General features: G+C 50.6%; 4 protein-coding genes across 4 annotated transcripts, besides 3 other annotated features; 3 read left to right on the top strand and 1 right to left on the bottom strand.

The window, feature by feature from the left end:
* The first annotated feature begins 1,979 nt into the window (after positions 1–1,979).
* On the top strand, positions 1,980–3,865 carry PVX_091450 (hypothetical protein, conserved). The gene is given in 2 exon segments (XM_001615231.1): positions 1,980–3,776; positions 3,791–3,865. The coding sequence occupies 1 exon segment, from the start codon at positions 2,335–2,337 to the stop codon at positions 3,727–3,729; it is 1,395 nt and encodes a 464-aa protein (XP_001615281.1). The 5' UTR covers positions 1,980–2,334; the 3' UTR covers positions 3,730–3,776; positions 3,791–3,865.
* Positions 3,866–3,867: 2 nt separating this feature from the next.
* Positions 3,868–5,450, bottom strand: PVX_091445 (cyclophilin, putative; the record flags this gene model as incomplete). Its single annotated transcript, XM_001615230.1, has 6 exons — positions 3,868–3,968; positions 4,073–4,113; positions 4,547–4,668; positions 4,809–4,917; positions 5,134–5,186; positions 5,373–5,450. The coding sequence occupies 6 exons, from the start codon at positions 5,448–5,450 to the stop codon at positions 3,868–3,870; spliced, it is 504 nt and encodes a 167-aa protein (XP_001615280.1).
* Positions 5,451–6,559: 1,109 nt separating this feature from the next.
* On the top strand, positions 6,560–8,183 carry PVX_091440 (hypothetical protein, conserved; the record flags this gene model as incomplete). Its single annotated transcript, XM_001615229.1, has 7 exons — positions 6,560–6,661; positions 6,893–7,000; positions 7,134–7,188; positions 7,322–7,440; positions 7,624–7,737; positions 7,856–7,910; positions 8,077–8,183. 7 exons carry the CDS (start codon positions 6,560–6,562, stop codon positions 8,181–8,183), a joined length of 660 nt encoding a protein of 219 aa, XP_001615279.1.
* Positions 6,942–6,994: a microsatellite.
* A 496-nt stretch (positions 8,184–8,679) lies between the features above and the next one.
* Positions 8,680–8,707: a microsatellite.
* A 1,806-nt stretch (positions 8,708–10,513) lies between these two features.
* On the top strand, positions 10,514–18,950 carry PVX_091435 (hypothetical protein, conserved; the record flags this gene model as incomplete). The annotated part of the gene is made up of 7 exons (XM_001615228.1): positions 10,514–14,851; positions 16,095–16,099; positions 16,284–16,369; positions 16,584–17,029; positions 17,079–17,360; positions 17,414–18,596; positions 18,760–18,950. The coding sequence occupies 7 exons, from the start codon at positions 10,514–10,516 to the stop codon at positions 18,948–18,950; spliced, it is 6,531 nt and encodes a 2,176-aa protein (XP_001615278.1).
* Positions 14,739–14,777: a microsatellite.
* Positions 18,951–20,185: the final 1,235 nt, after the last annotated feature.

Genomic DNA, 20,185 nt, shown 5'->3' with positions numbered 1-20,185 from the left:
TGTAACAACGTCCACGAAGTGCATTTCCACGTGTGTTTCGAGTGGGGAAAGTGAAAAAAGTGAAAAAAGTGAAAAAAGGGGGAAAAGGGAAAAAGGGAAAAAGGGAAAAAGGGAAAAAGGGAAAAAGGGAAAAAAGGAAAAAAGGCAAACAAAAAGGATAAAAACACAAAATTACTCAAAATAAACGCAAAATTACACAACATATACGCGACATACGCGAAATGAAAAGGAAAAAATAGGCGCCCGGTACGAAACAATTTTGCTTGCCCGTTCACTGTTGCGATGATGTGTTCGTCAACGCTACTGTTGTTGCGTCGTTTCGCTTTGCCTTATTTTTCGCAATTTTGCGTAACTCTGCGTTATTTCGCATTCTTTCGCGTTATTTTGTGTAATTTTTTTTTTTTCTCTCCCCATTTGGCCATTCCTTCCGGGCGGTGGAGCTGTTCCACGGCGCGGCCGAAGCGTGGCGCATACAAACCTGGGCGCGCAAGGGTACGCCTGCAGTTACACCTACGCACGTGGGCACGCGCACGCGAGTATGCCCGGGAATACCAACGCGAACAGACACACATGCCGGCGTACACACGTATGCCAAGCGGAACTCACACGCGGAGAAGGAAGCAGCGGGCAGACATTTTCCCATCCGCCACAGGGATGTGGGGATGCACATGGACGTGGGCATGGACGTGGACATGCACATGAACATGCACATGAACAGCGCGTTAGTTTCCACACACCCTGGAATCATGTATGTACATCATGCGCGTCGACCGCGAGAGCCATTCGACGCGCGGATGCATACACATATGGCTGAGGCGGAAGTACGACGAACGCACAGTTGAACATGTGCGTGTAGCGCTGTTGATGCCTTTCCTTTCGCGCGGCTAATTTTGTTCTGGTGAAAAGCGCCGTTGGAATGGTTTTCTTTTTTTTTTTTTTTTATTTTCTTATTTTTTTCCCCTTATCGTGACGCTCACCGGGGGTACTGCCAACCCATCATGCGCAGGGGGCAAAGCCGGGTTTCCATCCCACTGTCGCTTCAACTTGCCGCTTCAAGGTTCACACTTAAGGGGAAGCATTCGCGATCATTTTAAGGCTATCCCCGCGCAACTCTTGAGACGCGGCTGACCCAATCGCTTGTACCTGCTGGGGATGCTCACTGCGTGAGGTGACGCCCTGGGGTGTACGAGGAGGCATTCGCGGCCCAGCGAGTCGAAGCACCGCGGGGGAATTTTTCTGCACAGGGGATGCCGATAGGCTTGGGAGTGCTCACAAGTTAAGCGGCCCGAATAGAAAGTGAGCGGGGTTAGCCAGTTTGGCCAGCTTAGCCATTTCAGCGTGTTCAGCGACTTGGCCACGCTCGGCGAACGGGGTAGCGTTGCGCGCGGCAAAGGCACGCGTAGGAACCGAAGAAGGAGCCATAGCACAGGCGTTTTGCCTCGCCGCGCTGGCAAAGCGAACCCTGTCAAATGGGCGTTAGCCCTACAGGGGGCAAAAAAAAAAAATACAAAATAAAGAAAATAAAGAAAAAAAGCAAAATAAGCAAAATAAGCAAAATAAAATAATCACATGCAGGGGAAAAAATCGCCAAGAGGATCTGAAAAGGGCTGGGCGACCGAACGAATGCTATAACTACCAAACCGCAACGCGACCATTTTTTTTTTTTTTCCATGAAGGAGGAATTTCAACATTAGCATGTACGGAGGTCAGGCACGTTTGGCATTCCAACCGTTTGACATAAAGTTGTGCCATTAAGGACCATTCCGTGTGAGTAGCCCAGCGGGCAAAGTTTTTCTTTTCTTTTCTTTTTATTTTATTTTATTTTTTTTTTTTTTCATTCCTGCGTGTCCATCCCCCTGAGCGTCCGCCTAGTCGCTATGTTCCAGAAGGAAAGGCACTTTGCGGGAAAAATATGAAGAAGTGTAGGTGCCCCTGTTAGGTCGCCTTCGCCGAGGCAGCGGTGCGGATTAGATGCCTTCGTGAGGGGTCCACGTTAGAAGCCTCTCGACAAGTCGCGCCTGCACCCTCGCAACCCCCACCTTGATGATGCTACTCAGGGAAGGGACCGCCCCACGAGCGCCGAACAACAGCTTCGCGAGCTAACGCTCCTGCGTTTGCCCCCCGTCGGCAGAACTCGAGCCAGGGAGAGCTGCCCGCATGAGATTGCAACCGCAGCGGAGCGACTCGCGGCCACCGCCCGCGGCGAGGGGAGCAGCCCAGGCGGAAGCAGAAGCAGAAGACGAAGCGGAAGCCGCAGTCTGAGCCCATCTCCATTTTTGCCTATCTCTCTCTCCCTCCGCTTCTAGCCCCCTCCGCTTCTCCCCCCCGCCCATCATGAACGAAATAAAAATCTCGTACCTTAACTACCCCATTTACGGAATAGGCTCCAATGATAAATACGTAGTCACGTCGGGGGGAGGGGGGGGGAAGAGCTACGGAATTGAAGACCTCCTGGACATCAACACGTTCAACGAGAAGGAAAAAAAGCTGCAGGTCCTGTGGTCGACCACTCAACAAAGAGGAGTAGTAGACTCCATTATCTACGATGAGAAATATGACATTTGGTTGGGCTCCGTGCGAAACGAGTGTGTGATTTTCCAAATAAGTGAAGACACAGGGCCGAACATCATCTGCAGCTTTGTCACAGATTTCAGCGAGAAGCACTCCAGGCAGGTGGTGGTGAAATTTTCCCCCCTCAGCAATTTTATTTTGACTGGCGGGGAGGACAAGACGTTGAAGCTGTGGAGGCTCAAAATTGTGGAGGCCAAGGAGGGAGCAGCAGAAGGAGCAGCAGAAGGAGCAGCGGCAGAAGGAGAAGCGGCAACCGGGGGAGCAGCGGAAGGAGGAGCTGAAGCGGCAGCTGGGGGAGCAGCTGAAGCCCCCCCGGGCAGAGTCCCCCTCGGGAAGGGCAACCGCTTCTTCATCGACAAGACCAGCAACCCAGTCGAGCACATAGGAGATTACAAAGGGCACTCAGAGTGCATCAAAGACTGCGACGTAGCAGAGGATGAAAAAATCGCCTGCACATGTTCATCGGACAATTCTCTTAAAATATGGAACACACACACCTTTGCAAATCTCCACACGGAGCAGATGAGTAACCCCAAGCAGAAGAGCGACAAGCTAAATTTCCGTTGCTGCAAATTTTTGAGGAATACCAAGAGGAAGGATCTTTTCGTTTATACCCTTTTAACCACTGCCTACACATCCAGAGGAGACAGCTACCTCATCATTTGGAGTGTCCTCTTTGATGATAAGAAGGAACAGTTCAGCTGCACCAAGCAGAAGTTTATTTGGTTAGATGATCGGCCATGTTGCAACATCGCCATGAGTATGAATGAGAAATTTCTTGCGTTAGGGTTCAGCACGGGTGCCCTAAAAATCTATAACTCGAGGTATTCCCTCCTAGCACATTACAAGAAGCATGAGCTACCCATCACGGCCATGTGCTTCATCAAAAATGATTCTTATTTACTCTCCGCCGGGGCTGACTATACCATAAGTTGTCTTCACATCAACTCGTTTAGTTTTCGCTACTTGAGGAGGGCTTGGAAATTCTTCCTCATCCTCCTTATGGTCCTCTCCGTGTGTATCATTCTGCTCGATTTTTTTAACGTCGGCTATGACTTGCGCATGCGGGACATCATTCAGGGGAGGGCCGGCATGGCCAAGACGAAGAAGAAGGGCCCCAAGCCCGCCCGCGGCCCGACTGCCTCGGACGAGCTCTGAAGGGGGGGGCTAGCGGCGTAGCGGCGTACCGGCGTAGCAGCGTAGCGGTGTAGCGGTGTAGCGACTCAAGTGGAAGTCACCACGTGTGCGGCACAGTTGTGCACCGCCATGCCGACCCCACCACGCGCATACGCGTCATCAATCCGACGCGGCCTCGTCCTCCGCGATGGGGTTGGCGTGTATGGTCACGGACTCTATCAGGATGTCCTTCACGGGCTTGTTCTTTTCCCCCACGGGTTCTGCGAATGGGTAGGCGTGCGGAATAGCGGAATAGCGGTAGGCGGTAGAGCGGCGAACCAACCGCCGCTGCACAGCGGGAGGGCGCGCCAGACAGCACGTGTACCATTTTCCAGAACGGAGAGGACGTCCATCCCATCGATGACCCTGCAAGTTAGCGGTAATTGGCGGTAATTGGCGGCAATTGGCGGCAAGTTAGCTGCACGTTAGCGGCTGGCCTCATCCCGGCGAAGGGCCTCTCTCCGAAGCGCGCGCATTCTGCGTTTCACTCCATCTGATCGCGTTTCACTGCATCTCACTACATCTCACTGCATCTCACTGCACCTCACTACATCTCACTACATATGACCGCGCCTGGCTCCGTGTGGATGCCCCCGCGCGATCCTCCCGCCGACTTTTTTTTTTTTTAAAACCACTCTGTCGAAATGCACACGCTGTGCGTATCCCCAACTGGAAGGAGAGGCACTCGAATTTTTAATCATCCGCTCGTACTGCCACACAGCGTGCCTCGGCTAAGGCCGCTTTACCAAAGCGGTCTCCCTCGCGGTGGTGGTGGTAACCCCCCACCCGTTGCACCTACTTGCCAAAGACCGGGTAAACTCCATTGAGGTGCGGCTGCCTGGAGTAGGTTATGAAGAACTGGGACCCGTTCGTGTTCGGCTTGCCCTTGTTGGCCATGGAGACGATTCCGCGTTTGTCGTGCTGCAGGTGGAGAAGGGAAGCGTGGTTAACACTCACGCGAGTAACGCGAATGCTGACTGGTGGGTGACTGCAGGTGGACCGGGGGCGACGAAAAGGACGCTTCGCTCTAGCCCAGCGGCCACCTATCCCATCCGCCGAACCTTCAAGGTCGACTGAAATTCGTCATCGAAGTACTTCCCAAAGATGCTTTCGCCGCCTTTCCCCGTGTTCGTCGGGTCCCCGCCCTGGATGGCGAACCCTTTGATATTCCTTCGGACAGGAGAAAAAAAAAAAAAAAAAAAAAAGTTAAAGGGTGTTAATGCGTGTTAAAGCGTGTAAATGCGTGTTAATGCGTGTTAATGCGTGTTGAAGCGTGTCCGAAGAGAGCGAACTGCTCCGAGCGCGTCACGTCTACCCCCCGGGGGCGCTCCAAAGAATGGAAGCGTCTCCCCAGAGCGATTAGCTTTCTCTCCCCCCCTAGGCAACCTGTGAAACTTTGTGTTGTCGTAGTATCCCGAGGCACACAAGGCTAGGAAGTTCTAAATGGGAAGGCGTGTCAAAAATGGAGAGGCATAAAATATAGCTGGGGGGTGTTTGCCCTTTCTGTTTCTCCCACATGTGGGGTGGAACAGAACGGACTCATCTGATGTCCCCTCCGGGGAGGAACTCCTCAGGGGGGGCCTTTTTTTCTGCCCTTTTTTTCTCCCCTTTTTTTCTCTGCTAACTTTGCACGTTTTAGGAACCTCATAGCAGAAGAGCTCTACTTTGATGTCGCCATAGTTGGTATGCAACGTTAAAGACATTTTCGCGGAGGGGAGAGCAAGCAGGGGGGGCCGCACAGATATATCTGCAGGTGTGAGTGCGGTTGGCCAGTCTGGCAGGTTGGCCGATTGGCAGACTGGCAGATTGGCCGCTATACTTCCAGTTCGCTCTACTCCGCGTTGCCTTCACTGGGGGGGGGGGGTCCCTTAGTTCTGTTCGCTTGCACAGCGGCTCATCCGTTCATGCATGCTTTAAGCGTGTCACCTGTCACCATATCGCTTTGGGGATTTTTTTTTTTTTTTTTAAATCTCATCAAAACTGTGATTAAGCGAACCTTTGGAGCATTAATGGGTGCCCCCATTTGAGTGAGCATGCGTGGCGGGAGAACGAAGCGGGGGTCACTGTCACTTCTTCCGTTCCTCCTCCCGCACAGGGTGTATATATAAATGGCAATAGTGCATATATCATCCCGGAGCGTAGAAGCGCATCTAAAAATTTGTTCACCTGCGGATTCTACTCCTTTGGATGTTTTGTTTTTTTTTTTTGTTTTTTTTTGTTTTTTTTTTTACCATTTTGGAGGAACTTCCCCCTTTTGTGCTCAGTTAGATGCAACTTGAACTCGTCGCGATTCCCCACTTTGTCACAGCTGACGTGTGCGCTCCGTTGTGTTGAACGCTCTGTAGATGCGTAGAAGCCGCCCTTCCGCTTCTCCTCCTGAGGTGTTCCTTTTGCGCAAAGTCCTACATTGTTATAGCTGAAGTGGGAGCCCCTTTTCGCATTTTCGCCTTTTCGCCTTTTCCCCCTGACCACTAACGCAAGGCGGGGGATCTACCCCTTCGGGGCACTAAATACCTAGCAAGCTAACTTGGAGTATTTCTTACCGTTGCTTCGAGGGGGCTCAAAGGAGTGGATACGTGGCAGCAATAGTGTTCGCAACCGTGTGAGCTACTGTGCATGCCGCGAATACTCCGATGAGGAGGGCGATCGCCACGGGGAACCTCCACAAATCGAAGCCTTTAGCTTCCTCTCATCTGTGCTTGCCTACAGGGATGCACTCTCTGCATGGGATAACTAAAACGTACCTTTTTTGAAATTAAATTCCTTTTTTTTTCATTTGCACCATTACTTGTGAGCGACTTCCTCCCCAAAAATGGCGGACATCACAATCGGCGTTTTGTCTCTCCAGGGGGACTTCCAGCCGCATATAAATCATTTCCAAAAGTTGGAAGAGCCAGGGCTGAAGGTTGTAGAAGTACGGCGGATGAGTGTACCTGCGTGGGCATGCGGCTGTGTGGGCATGCGGCTGCGTGGGCATGCGGCTGTGTGGGCATGTGCGTGCTGCCCATACTGATAAGCACCCCGCAGATCCCTTCGTACACATGTAGATGCACCATTTGGGCTCCTCCTAATGAGGGAAAATATACGTAGAAGTGAATGCGAGCCGATACACACCCTTCCTTTCTCCCCCTTTTGCATCTCCCAGGTTCGAAATAAAGAGGACCTGAGCACCTGTGACGGTCTGGTGATACCCGGCGGGGAGTCCACCACCCTGAGGAAGTGTTTCGCCTACGACAACGACGCCTTATACAACGTAAGGAGGGGCAACTGGCGCGGAGCGTGCCTACAGTTGATGCGATTAGCGGTGTGTCTGCGTCTTCACATTTAGGGAGTTCCTCCCACCCGGTTTTTTTACAACTCGTGTCACCTTGCCTCGCTCATCACAGGCCTTAAAGGAGTTCATCCACGTCAAGAAGAAGCCCGTATGGGGGACCTGTGCAGGTAAGGACCAGCAGCAAAGGAGAAAGTAGCGCGGCGGGGCATCCATCAGCACACACACATGTACACATAATGCTTGCAAGCATATCACCTCAAGGGTATAACTCACCTGTGCGGTATTGCACCTCCCATGCAGGCTGCATCCTCCTCTCGAACAATGTGGAGAACAACGAGACGCAGAGCCAGGCTTACGGGAAAAATTTTTCCCTGGGGGGGCTCGACATCACCATAAGCAGGAACTTCTACGGTTCGCAGGTAGGGGAAAAAAAAAGGAGTAAGGAGTGAAGGGGTAACGGAGTGAAGGAGTAACGCAGTAAAGTAGTAACGGAGCAAAGCCGCTTCGCCGCAAAAGAGCAAACTTAGGCAATGGCCGCCTGCACACTTCACCACCTCAAAACTGCTCACCTTTCCCGCTTCGCACAATTTTTACTTCCGCAGAACGACAGCTTCATATGCTCGCTGAATGTGCACTCAGAGAGCAGTGCCTTCAAGAAGAATTTGCGCGGGGCCTGCATACGAGCCCCGTACATACGGGAAATTCACTCGGACCAGGTAGCGCGCCTCTCTTAAGCCTCCACGTGGCTGTGCGTGCGCGGTGGCTACTATGCTCATATGCTACTACGAACCCTTTAACCTCAACGTTATTGCCACTTCCCCTCCCCCTTTGAAGGTTCACACACTCGCGACATTTTCGCACGAAACCGTCGGCCCTAATATCATAGCCGGTAAAGAGCTGCATAACCACGTGCACGTCCCTACGGAAAAGTTTTTTGTGCAACTTGGGAGCATATCGCTGGCATATGTTATTCCCTTGCGGAGCTATACAAAATGCTAACCGTTCACCTCACTCCTCCCCCCCCTTTTTTTTTTCCCCTTTTATCCCCTTCTAAGCCGTCGAACAGAACAACTGCTTGGGGATGGTTTTCCACCCAGAGCTAATGCCGCACAGTTCCTTTCATCAGTACTTTTACGAGAAGGTGAAAAATAGTAAAAAGTGAGCGCAAATGGGGGTCTACGTTTAGGGAAGAGTGGGAGCTTGGCCTGGGAACCACACATGGGGAGAGGTGCTTCCCCTTATGTATGTAGATATATCGTGAGTGCATTTACAGACAGTGCAGCCAGTGAAGCCAGCGCTTAAATTAACCATTTAAGAAGTGCAAAAAAAAGGGAATCTTTACTGCGCTTTTTTTTTTTTTTTTTTTTTTTCCTTTTCTGCGCAAAAGTCAAATGCTCAACAGACTTTGCAATGCTGCAGCGTTTTTTTCCCCCCACACTTATCGCTCAAATGTGCGGTTAAAACGGTTTGGGAAAAGTGCCCAAGTACGTGTCCACCCCGCTGCAGTTGATATACGTTTCCACCTTGCAGGTGGTGTAAGTGGGCCGCAATTTTAAGCTGTACATCTTGGTCAGACCATTCACTGGAGTGATCCATTTTTTGAGTCTACCACACGTTTCCAAATGATGAACACACCGCTCCGTCTCTCCCCAGCGTTTTTTACAGCTGAGAGGACACCCCCACACACACTCGTTCTTTTCTGCTTTCCTTTACATTTCCCTTTCGTGTTGCTTACTCTTTTTTATACGATTTAGTTTTATGATTCATTCTTTCTTTTTTTACTCCACAAAGTTGAACACCTCTCAAATGAAGCGGCTGCATTTTTGCAAAAAGTTGTCAATGGAAATTTTTTACCCTACTAGCCAAAATGGGGGGGAAAAAAAAAAAAAAAAAAATATCCTTTTACCTGAACTGTTCATATAAGAAAGAACTTTTCTCCGTTTTTACCCCCCCGGTTGGTGTAAAAAAAAAGAAACTGGGGAGGCGCAAATTTCGGCGCGCGAAAGGAAACTCCCAAAAAGGCGTTTCCAAGCAGACGCGTCCAAGCGGACCCGTCCAAAGGGGCACTTCCAAGCGGACCCGTCCAAAGGGGCACTTCCAAGCGGACCCGTCCAAAGGGGCACATCCAAACGGACACGTCCAAAGGGGCACGTCCAAACGGACACTTCCAAGTGGAAAACAGCGCATAACTATGGCGCCATTTTGGCATCACCATGCTGTTTCCCCCCTCCCCTGCATTCTATACATGTACATTTTCTTCACTGTTAATATATTTATTTTATTTTTTGCCATCCTGTCCGTTATTACGTTAAAAAATTCCCATTTTTTTAACTTCCGAGTGGGAAGATAAACGGCAAATGTGATAAACTCGAAAAATGTGAGAAATGTGAGAAACGCGAAAAATGCGAAAAATTTGAAAAACGCGAAAAAAACTCACCCACGTTTTGCGTATTTTTACGCCCACGTGTTAAACGCGGCCGAACTGCATTTGTAACTCGGTTAATTTGCCTGCGTTGTGCAAAAGCGAAAACTTTACGCTCGCAAATATGCGCTTTATATTTTGAAGCATTTGCTTACATGCCGCAGTTCAAAGCAGGCATATATACTCTTTTTAATTTTTAAGTTATTCATTTTGGGGAATGCTTCGTGTTCACGCGATGTACACATAAGTACATGCTGACGTACGAACATATGTACACTCGCTATGTGCCATCTTTGCAGAATTAACGAGTAGCAGTACGTTTTAAAAATACGCGCGTGATTGCCTTCCCTACACACATGCTATGCTGCGTGGGGGGACGCGTATCTGAGCGCACGTTTTAGGAAGCGCGCCTCAGTTGGTACGCCTTAGATCGCGCGTTATTGCCAGCACGCTATCGTTAGCCCCTTTTCGCTAGCCGCCTCCCGCTAGCCCCTTTTTAATGCTGGTAATATAAAGGAAGAACTTGTCAACATAGCAGTTTTGGTCGCGCCAGCAGTACCCACGTGGAGCGCTGAAAACGGGTGTGCTCCATAAGGATCTGGCTTCACATCTTTTAAAGTGACACGTTATATCCTCGAAGGAGGGGGCGTGCACGAAGTCTTTAATTTCGACTGCGAGTGCGAAGCTGCGGAAGGGCAACCTTATCAAACGGGGCTCCGCACGAGTAGCAGGAAGAAGGGAAAATCCCGCTATCACTTTTTTTAAATAGCGCCAAAGATAAGTACACGTGCCGATACTCCTCTGCGCACATGGCGAAACCGTTGTAGAGGAGGCCTTCACGTTACTCCGAGTGGTTTCACTTTGTCTGCTTATGCTTCACCCCTTTTGACTTTGTACTTTTCCGCTGCGCGATTGTCCTTTTGTGCGTGCCTCCCCCCCGTGAGTGCGCCCCTTTTACGCCCCCCAAAGTGGATGTGCAAAAAAGGGATCAGCTGAGAAGCCGTAGAAGCAGAAACTACCGCTGAACAGACGCTGCCGCTAAACAAACGCCACCGCTGCGACAAGATGAAATGAAAGAAAAAAAAACGAATTACAGAAGCGAGTCGATATTCTCCGCCAACAGGAACCTCTTTGAGGTACTGGAGACCCTAGACGATGAGAAGGAGGCAAAGAGAAGCGCAAACTTTTTTAACAGCAATAAAAATATTCTCCTAAATTTGTTTGCGAATCCGAGTGGCCACAACCGTGTGGATAGCATTCTGTGGGGAAAGAAAAGCCACCTTCACCATGGCAGGAATGCGAGGAGGAAGGGGTGCAAGAAGGGGGAGCCACGCAAGGGGGAGAAAGGCAAAGAAGAAACCATCAGTGGAGAGACCATCAAAGGAGAGACACTTAACGATGGTCCAATCAACGATGAGCCGATCAACGATGAGCCGATCAACGGTGAGCCAATTAATGAGGATGCCAAGACCGTAAGGGACAGCCCCATCTGTGGGAGCAAAAAATGGATCGAGCACTTCTGCTGGTTCTGTTCCCTCAACCTGCTGGATGAAGTTCTAGAAAAGGAAATATATAAAGAGAAAATACACCCCCATGTGTACGATTTGATTTACGATGAGAATACCTACTTTGACACCAGCTCCATGATGAGTGTGCCTTACGAGTTCGCTCGTTTTATGCTGACTCAGCTGGACAATAACGTCCTGCACGACATTAAGATAAATAATATTATTAAGGAGGAGAAGTACTTGTTTAAGAAGTTCTGTAGAAAATACAAGTGCGATAAGAAATATAGGAAGGTTCGCGGCGGGCCCCGTTCGGGGAGGCCCCCCTTCAGCAGGGGTAGCAGCGGTGGTAGAGGCAGCAATGGGAGCAGCGGTAGCAGTGGCCGCATCAGCAGCGACAGCGTGAAGAGCAACCACAGCTTGCTTTACCGCAGCAGGACGGTGAGCGTGCGTTACAGCAACTATTTGAACATACGGAGGGAGCTCTTTAACAGTGGTCGGGTTGGGGGGAAGCGCGTGGGGGGCAGCTCCCTGCCCGCGCGCAAGCTCTTCTACGAGAGCGGCAACTTGGGGAACTGCACCGGCACGGACCTGTTTTACTGCAGGAGGGCGGCGCCGCCCGGAGAGGTGAGCAGCGGCGACGGTAACATAAGCGGCGGCAACAGAAGTGGCAACAGAAGCAACAACAAATCGTGCGATACGCTCTCCCTGGACGGGGAAGGGAAGGGCAGGCGGGAGGCGGGGAAACGCTCGCGACTGGCAGCGGGGGGGGACGCGCCGAATCGCAGGGGTGGCGAACAGGTCAGCCCCTCCGTCAGCAACCGCAGCGGTAGCGGCTACAGCGTCGGGCGGGTGCCGCCGGGGGAGAGGAGGGGGAAGCTGGAAAGAAGTTTAACGAGTAGGAGGGAGATGTGCAGACAGCGCTTCGCCAAGACGGATGTGCGTAATGGTGTGCACGTGAAGGGTGACAAGCAGTGCAGTCGTGTATTGAGGAGGAGCAACTCGTTCAGCATGCATCACCGGGAAGGTGGGATAGCGGCAAACGGGGGAATGGCAAACGGGGGAGGGCCCCCCCAGGAGGCGCGGAAGGATCGGCCCAGCAGCCGCAGCCAGCGGATATACCACAAGTACAAGCACAACCTGAATTACATAAAGCAGTTTTACTACGTAGACGAAACGCAGAAGAAGCCCTTCCCCCTGTGTCTGTACAACATATTCAAGGCGCACGGGACGATAAAGCAGTGCTCACGGTGCTACTGCTTCTTCAATTCCACCAGCTGCCACTGCCTGGAGTGTAAGAGGAAGTCAAATCTGTCGTTGAAAAACCCGCACTACTTTATATTTCAGCACGGATTAACAGCTAGTGTGCAGGACTTTCAAAATATAGTAAATCCCCTGCTGATTAAGTACCCCCATTTGTTTATATACATCACCTACAGCAACCAGAGTCATACGTTTGAGGGGGTGGACGTAGGAACGGAGAGAATTTGCACCGAATTGAATTGCCTTTTTAAAATTATTAATTATAAAATTAACGTTTCTATGATTGGACACTCCCTAGGAGGGATACTAAACAGATCGGTGCTCATAAATCTGTATAGAAAAAAAATGTTCAAAAATAAGAGGCTAATCAATTTTATTACTTTTGCATGCCCCCATATTGGCGTGCACGAAAATATGGCCATCATGAAGCTCCTTTCCACGTACCTCGGGGCACACACGATTGACGATTTGAACAATAAGACGACCCTCTTGTTGAAGATCGCTAGCGTAGAGAGTATTAGCATTTTGAAGAAATTTGAAAATATTATTTTTTATGGCAATGCGCAGTCCGATTGGCTAGTCGGCATCCGCACCTCTCTCATTCTGCCCTACACCCTTTTTAATGAGGAACTCATTCTGTTTATCATTGAGCAGGCCAAAAATGTGCCCGAGATACCCATCAACATCTTTTCCGTCGTCCATCTCTACATGAGGAAGAAGAAACTCTTGTTCTTTTATTTTTACCAGGATCTGAAGAACCCAAATTATCTGCTTAATAAGAGGAAGGACCAGAACCGCTTCCTGGACCAGATGCTGCAGACCATTATCTCCTCGCGCAAGCTGCTCTCCTGCTCGCAGAGGAAGAAGTTCAACGCGTTTGTGGATTACTACGGGGGGGTGGGCGCCAAGGAGGGTCAAAGCAAGGGGAAACCCAAGAGGAAGAAGAAGTCCCCCAGTGGGGGGGAAGCAAAGGGGGGTAGCCCCTCTCCTGGTGATGCACAAGAGGGGAGCGCCTTTCCTGGTGACGCACATCCGGGCGATGCCGACTCGTCGAATTCCCCGAGCGCGTGCCCCAAGAGGGAAGACAGCCCCCCGTGCGAGGAGCAAACCAGCGGCAGTGCCCCCACGCAGATGAACCGCAGGGGCAGTTCGATTCACACGGATGGCGAGGCACCCGAGATGAGAAGCACAAGGGATAAGCCCTACATGTCGGACGGGGTGAACGTGCAGATGCTCCCCATTCATTTTAGGAAGAACGTCAGCACAGTGGAGACGAACCGAAGGGCGCGCGTGGGCGTGAGTCACTCGTGCGATAAGTTGCCCCCCATGAATGTTCTGAGCAGTGGCGGTAAGGAGGGTATCTGCGCCGAGGAAGACACCTGCGCTAAGGAGGATGGGAATGCCTCCGGTAAGTCGCTTACGTGTGAGGACGTCCACCTGGGGCGGGAGGAAGCGAACGAAAAGGCGAGCGCAAACGAGAAGGAGAAAGCGAATGTGAGTGCGAAGGAGCAGGCAAACCGAGCCAGTTACTACGATAGATATCTGTGCATCCCGGAGAGCTACAAAATTGCGAGCAGCTCCCTGGCCGCGGAGCGTGGGGGGGGCCCGCACAGCGGTGCGAACGAAAGCGGCAACCGGGAGGGCAGCCACCGGGAGGGCAGCCACCGGGAGGGCAGCCACCGGGAGGGCAGCCACCGGGAGGGTAACCGCCCTGCGAGCAACAGTAGGAAGAAAAAATTGGGCGACTACAAACACTTCGAGAAGCTTTTCTTCGAGTGCCTCAAGAGGAAAATTATAAATGACATAAAAACTCTGGACAATAATTTGAAGCGGAAGAAGAAGAAGGCGGACGTGGCTCCGAGCAAAAGCTTTTCCCTGCAGAACACGATCAACGCGCTGAAGAATTACTCCCTCTTTTATTTGAAGAATGGGGCCGAGAGGGGTGCTCATGAGGGGGGCGGCCTGGATGGGGGCGGGCTGCAGAGCGGTCGCCACGACTACCAGCCAATCGCCGACGGCACCCTTGGCGAGGCTCTCGAGGCCACGCACAGTGTGGAGAGGGAATCTTGCGAGGGAAACACCAACAAGCAGTCGAATGAGACACACACCGACGAGTCAAACAGGAAAAAGGAAAGCAGCACGCTGCAGCTGTGCGATGCTAATAGTGAAGAATACGACTACATAAGTGAGTTCTTTTACACGACGTCCGAGGACAATGAGGGAGGCGACGCGAACGATGAGTCGCTTGGAGACGAGCCCGTGCTCGCGAGGGGAAGGAAAAGCAATCCGGGTGGTGAGCACCCTGATGAGCAGCAAAGTGAGCATCTTGATGACCAACCGCCGCATAACCCCGGGAAGAGCGCCCCGAAGAAGAGGTGGAAAGGAACGACGCTGCTAAAGGGAATTACCAAAAACGACAAGAAGAAGTACAAGCAGATTCTTTCCCACATCTACACCATTTCGAATGAGGAGCTGATCGAAAAGTTTTGCAAAAATCCAGAACTCCTCTACTATGAGGTTTTATTTTACTGTCTAAACCAGCTGCCCATCCAGCGGTACACCATTTCGCTCCCCTTGTATTCCAATGCGCACGTGCAGATCATCGCGCACCCGCGCATCTGTTCGGGGGAGTCCGCCACGGTGAAGCACTTCGTGGAGCATTTGATTCTCTGACGCGTCCGTTTCTGTGCGCAGCTACCCGGTGCAACTTCCCGGTGCAACTACCCGGTGCAACTTCCCGGTGCAACTACCCGGTGCAACTACCCGGTGCAACTACCCGGTGCAACTACCCGGTGAGCACTTTTCCCCCCCAGCGCACACCCCTTTCTGTATCCCTTCCGAGGAGGCATTAATACCCCCCCCCCTTGATTGTCCCTTTTTTTTTTTCTTTCCTAATCTTTTTAACGTCGCACATGTGTGGCGAAAATTTTGAAGCCCCCCGTTCGTCACATGCTCTTCACCTTTTCGTTGCCTGTCCGTCCGTCACCGTTTATCTCCCATGTTACTCTTTTTAATTTTGCTGCCCTTCCCAGTGCGCGCACCGACGCACCTAGCAAAGATGCTGCCACGAACGAACGGACGCACGTGCGCCGCTGCTCTGCGCAACTGCGTAGCTGCGTACCCTTGTCGTTTAGCGATTCCCCCGTTTTGGGTGAATTACCGTTTGACTTAGCGTTTGAGTTTGAGTGATTTCGTTTGAGTGATTTCCTTTTGGTGATTGCCTTTTGCTATTTCCCTTTTGCGATTTCCCTTTTGCGATTTCCCTTTTGCGATTCCCCTTTTGTGTGTTTTTTTTTTTTTCCACGATGACTTTTGGCCATTTCACCCCCCTTTGTTCTTCTTCGACGAACTTGCCCCTTCCCCCCCTCTGCAGACACTTCTGCATCCCCGCCAGGCATTTTAAAGTTTAACCATTTTTGGCTGCGCAGTTCTGGGCCGCCCTGCTGTAGTATGTTTCTACACAGTTCGCCCATGGCACGTTTAATTCTCTGATTGAGTGCCTTGTCCGCCGGCGTGCGTGCGAGCGGATAAGCGGAAAAGGGGAAAAGCGGGCAAGCGTACCCCCCGCGAGTTAACCTCCCCACCATGCAGCCGCGCAATCGTGTTGAAACAACTCCGCAGGGCATCTCCAGCGAGTGCACGCGCGTACACATGTGTATTCCTACACATATGAACATGCGTAAGCGAATGTGTATGCCCTTATGCGTGCGCCTCTATACGTGCGCCTCTATGCGTGTGCCCCTATGCGTGTGTGCGGCCGATGCACTCCGCTGCACCGCGCGGACAACCTTCGCATTTTTTCCAAAGGGGGAAAACAAATTGGCAACACCGCGTGCGCACGGATTTTACCTCCCCAGAATGTTTCTAATTCGTTCGCCTGTAGAAATAGTACGGAAAGGAAGAGGAAAGGAAAAAAAAAAAAAAAAAAAAAAATAGCGACTCTTCTGTCCTGTACCTGTACACACGTGTGTAAAGATATCTCCGTTTTTCCAGACGTGTCAGAGTGAACCAAAAAGATAAAAAAAAAACGGAGGAAGAAAAAGATGTTTCCTACTTTAAAATAACACCACAGTGCAACCATGTCTCGTAAAAGGGTTTTTCTTCTGTGCATTTTTCTGGCCATTTCCGCCGTTGTTGACGAAGCCGAGTCGTTCAGGAGTAAGCAAAAAGAAAGGAAAAAAAAGGAGAGATAGGTAGAGAGGGGCATCACACGCAACTGCTATACGCATGCAACTGCGATACGCACGTGACTGCGGTACACACCTGTGCAATGGCGCGTGCCGTATGCATGCTGTCCACGGCGCTCCACCCCCAAAGCAACGAAATAAAAAATAAAAAGTAAATAAATAAATAAATAAATTCCCCCTTTCAGAGCCAGACGCGGCAGCGAACGTCTCCTTCCTGGAGTTCACAGCAGATGGCAACGCTGAAGAGGGGCAGGCGCAGCCAAGTGAACCCATCGTTAACACCCAGCCGCTGCAGGAAAATGTAAGTGAAGCCGCTCCCCACTCGGAGGAGTCCACTGGGGGAAGCGCGGAGAAGGGAAGTGGCGGCCACGAGGAAACCCCCCACGCAGGAGAACATGACAAAGGTAGTGGCGGAAGCAACGGGAGCAGCGAAAGCAACGGAAGCGTCTTGGCTGATGGCCACGCCGAAGAAGCGCCGAACGAGCAGGTGAGTAGCGAGAAGAACGACGGACACAGTGAAAGCAGCACCACGGGCTCACACTCAGATAAGGAGGAGCTGGACTTGTATACGTCCTCCCCCTCCGATAAAGAAGAAAACAGCGCCCCTGCCATGGGTGGTATGCACAACACGGTAGGCCTGAGGGGGGGAAGCGCCTCTGAATCGGCGGCCCCAAGTGAAGAGAAAGCATCCGAAGAGAATGTCCCCCATGAAGTGGCAGATAAAAATGGGGAGGACACCTCACAGGAGGGTTCCCACGCGGGAGCGCTGTCACCTGCGCATGTGGGTGGCGAGAGTGGCGAGAGTGGCGGCGAGCACGGAGAGCACGGTGAACACGCTGAACATGGGGAGCACGGAGAGCACGGAGAGCACGGTGAACACGCTGAACATGGGGAGCACGGAGAGCACGGTGAACACGCTGAACATGGGGAGCACGGAGAGCACGGTGAACATGGCGAGCACGGTGAACATGCTGAACAGGAGGAGCACCAAATCTATGGGACGATTCACCCCGAGGCGGAAGCCTCCATTTTGCCCGCGCTGAAGGAAAAGGGCATCCACGTGTCCAGCCCAGAAAGGGTAATCCTCGAGATCATCGAAAGCGCCAAGGAGGGAATAAAAGGATTGCTGAAGCTCCGGAAGAGCAAAGACACAGGCAAGCTGCTGGAGGAGGCACTAGAAAAGCTAAACATAAACCAAAGGGATCTGCATGCAAACAATAATTTCATTACCCTAGAAATGTATGACCGGATCCTCTCCGAAATGTTTAAAATATTAACAGAAATGTCATTCTATAAGGATGGCCATTTTTACGAAACGTTAGGTTTGAATAAATCTATACTAAATCAATCGCTGAAAGAAATTAAAATAAAAATGTTGAGGACCATTGGAGTGCCATACACGAAGCTACCGCCAATCGTTAAGAACAAAGAGAAGGAAAGCACATGTGCTGCGAACAATCTCATCATTAGCATTACATCAAAAGAGCTAGCTCAACGAATGGCTATCATGTTCGCAAAATGGCTAGCTCCAGAAGAATACGGGTCTGTCGTCGATTTAGATAAAAGCATAGAATTAAATGTCCTCTGCGCAGGGGCACCTATCCTAGTACAGCAATGGAAATATTACCAAAACATGTTAGGGTTCGAAACGGGAAATGAACATGCCTTCTTAAACCTCATCGATGAGTTGCTAGTCATCGACAAGAGACACAGTAACAATGAAGCGTATTCAAAAGTGATAAGGAAAATAAAAAAATCGAAAGCCTTTAATTATTGTACTAAAGTTATGAGGATTGCAGGGAATATTTCTTCCATTCCATTTAATCATGAAAATAATAAAACGCCTAGCTACTCCATCATCGGGTCGTTAGGTAACCTGGTGAAGGCTCACATGGGGAACTACTACGTTGCCATTGCTAATAGGATTAACTCCTATTTTGCCTATGCCGAGAAGAGGAACAAAAAAAACAGCCCCTTAAAAGTTGTCTCCGTCTGTACTCTCCTTCATTTGACCGACATGCTCCACAATTGCTCTGATGAACATTTAAAGAATATTTTGGACCTCAACACTTTGAAGCTTAACATTCTGAACATGCAGGGCAGGCGCGTGCTGCAGCCCCTCGTCAAGATGAGCTTCCTCGGCGCCGCGCAGAACCCCGCCCTCAAGGAGATCTGCGAGCCGAGCAACCACCTAGTGGGTGAGTGACGGGGGGGACGACCTCCATGGGGGGCTGCTATTCCAGCGCGGTGATCCACGCAGTGATCCGCGCAGCTGCTTTATTGGAAGCGCTTTACTCGAACTGCCTTCCTTCATTCGAACTTCCTTCCTTCATTCGCACCGCCTTCTTTCACCCCCCTCAGACGAGACCCTCTCCAAGCTGCTCAACCTGCTCTCGACCGGTTCGCACGAACTCCTCGCGGCCGAGGTGGAAAAGCGCGGCTTCGACGAGGACTACATCCAGGAGGAAATCAAAAACATAAACGAAAGCGACAACAACGTTCGGGACAAGGGCGAAGACGAAGTGGAAAATCTCATTTTTGAAGACTTGTGAAATTAGCTTGCTACGTTGGGAGCGCGCGTCGTGTGTGTGAAGAGCACCCAAAGGAACGAAGCTAGTTAGAGGGGCTTCCTCAGGCATAGGCCTGTTTGAAAGGAGCGTTTCTTTCATTTACGGTGGAAACACGTAGACGCAGCTGGTGCCTGATTAACCTGTGGATCCCCTCTTTTTTTGCGCCCTCAGGATGACGAAGTGGCGTGTCTCCTCAGGGACGCAGTTCGCAGCACTGTCTAATAAACGCAAAGGGGGCAGTTTACCATGTAGCTATTCTTCCGCTTCCCCTTCCGCTTTTTTTTTTTTTTTTTTTTTTTTTTTGTTCTATTTTGTTCATATTTTTTTCGCCTTTTTTATGACTTGTTCAGGCGTTTTTTCCCCGTTCTGCCTTTTTCCCCCCTTTCTCTCTCTCCCTATCTTTTTTTTTTTTTTTTTTTTCCACCTTGTTTTAGTTTTTAAGATTTCCTACCCACAATTTGGCAAAGTGCTCACTTCACAACTTGGTCCCCTCTGCGAAAGCGATTACGCCACGTGAGCATAGAAGCAGCGTAGAATTTGTTTGCACAAAGTGGGAGAGTATCACTTAGACTTTTGGTTTTTTTTTGTTCTTTGCTAATAATTCATTTTGTAGTTTTTCTTTTTTTTGCTCAGTTGTGTTTATAATGACATTTTTGAATTACGTTTGAATAAGAAGAATGTTACACATTATGGGGGGGGTTTCCACTCGGATCGCTTTTGACGCGGCGCAGCGTGGAGCACGAAAAAAATGGCATCAAAATGGCATCAAAATGGCATCAAAATTGTAACGAAATGGTGTCCAAATGGGGTAAACAAAAAAAATAAAAACAAAAAAAAGGCACAAACGGGGGTAGAAGGGGGTGATCTTTCCGCACCTTCCAAATGAGCGTGCGCCGTTATGCTTACATGTAGACCAAGCAACACAGTCCGGCGCTGCTCGTCACGCATAACTCTGCCTCATTAATAAATTGTACCTTTGTTGCGAAAAAAAATCACAAATGGAGGGAAAAACGGGAAACTTCCAACAAAGCGCACAAAGGGAATAATCATGCGAATTGAAGAACCGCTGAAGGAACAAACAGGGGGGGCGCGAAAAACTTGCAGGGGGGCCCTGCGCGCTGTGGAAAAGGTCGAAATGGCGGCTATGCCATGACACAAACGGGTGTACACATCGGTAGGCATGCACACATCAGTAGGTATGCACATATGGAGCAAAC

Source organism: Plasmodium vivax, chromosome 9 (assembly GCF_000002415.2).
Source record: "Plasmodium vivax chromosome 9, whole genome shotgun sequence".
In the NCBI taxonomy this organism is placed as follows: Eukaryota; Apicomplexa; class Aconoidasida; order Haemosporida; family Plasmodiidae; genus Plasmodium; species Plasmodium vivax.
Note: the sequence above shows the minus strand (reverse complement) of the source record. Positions and strands in the feature narration are given on the sequence as shown.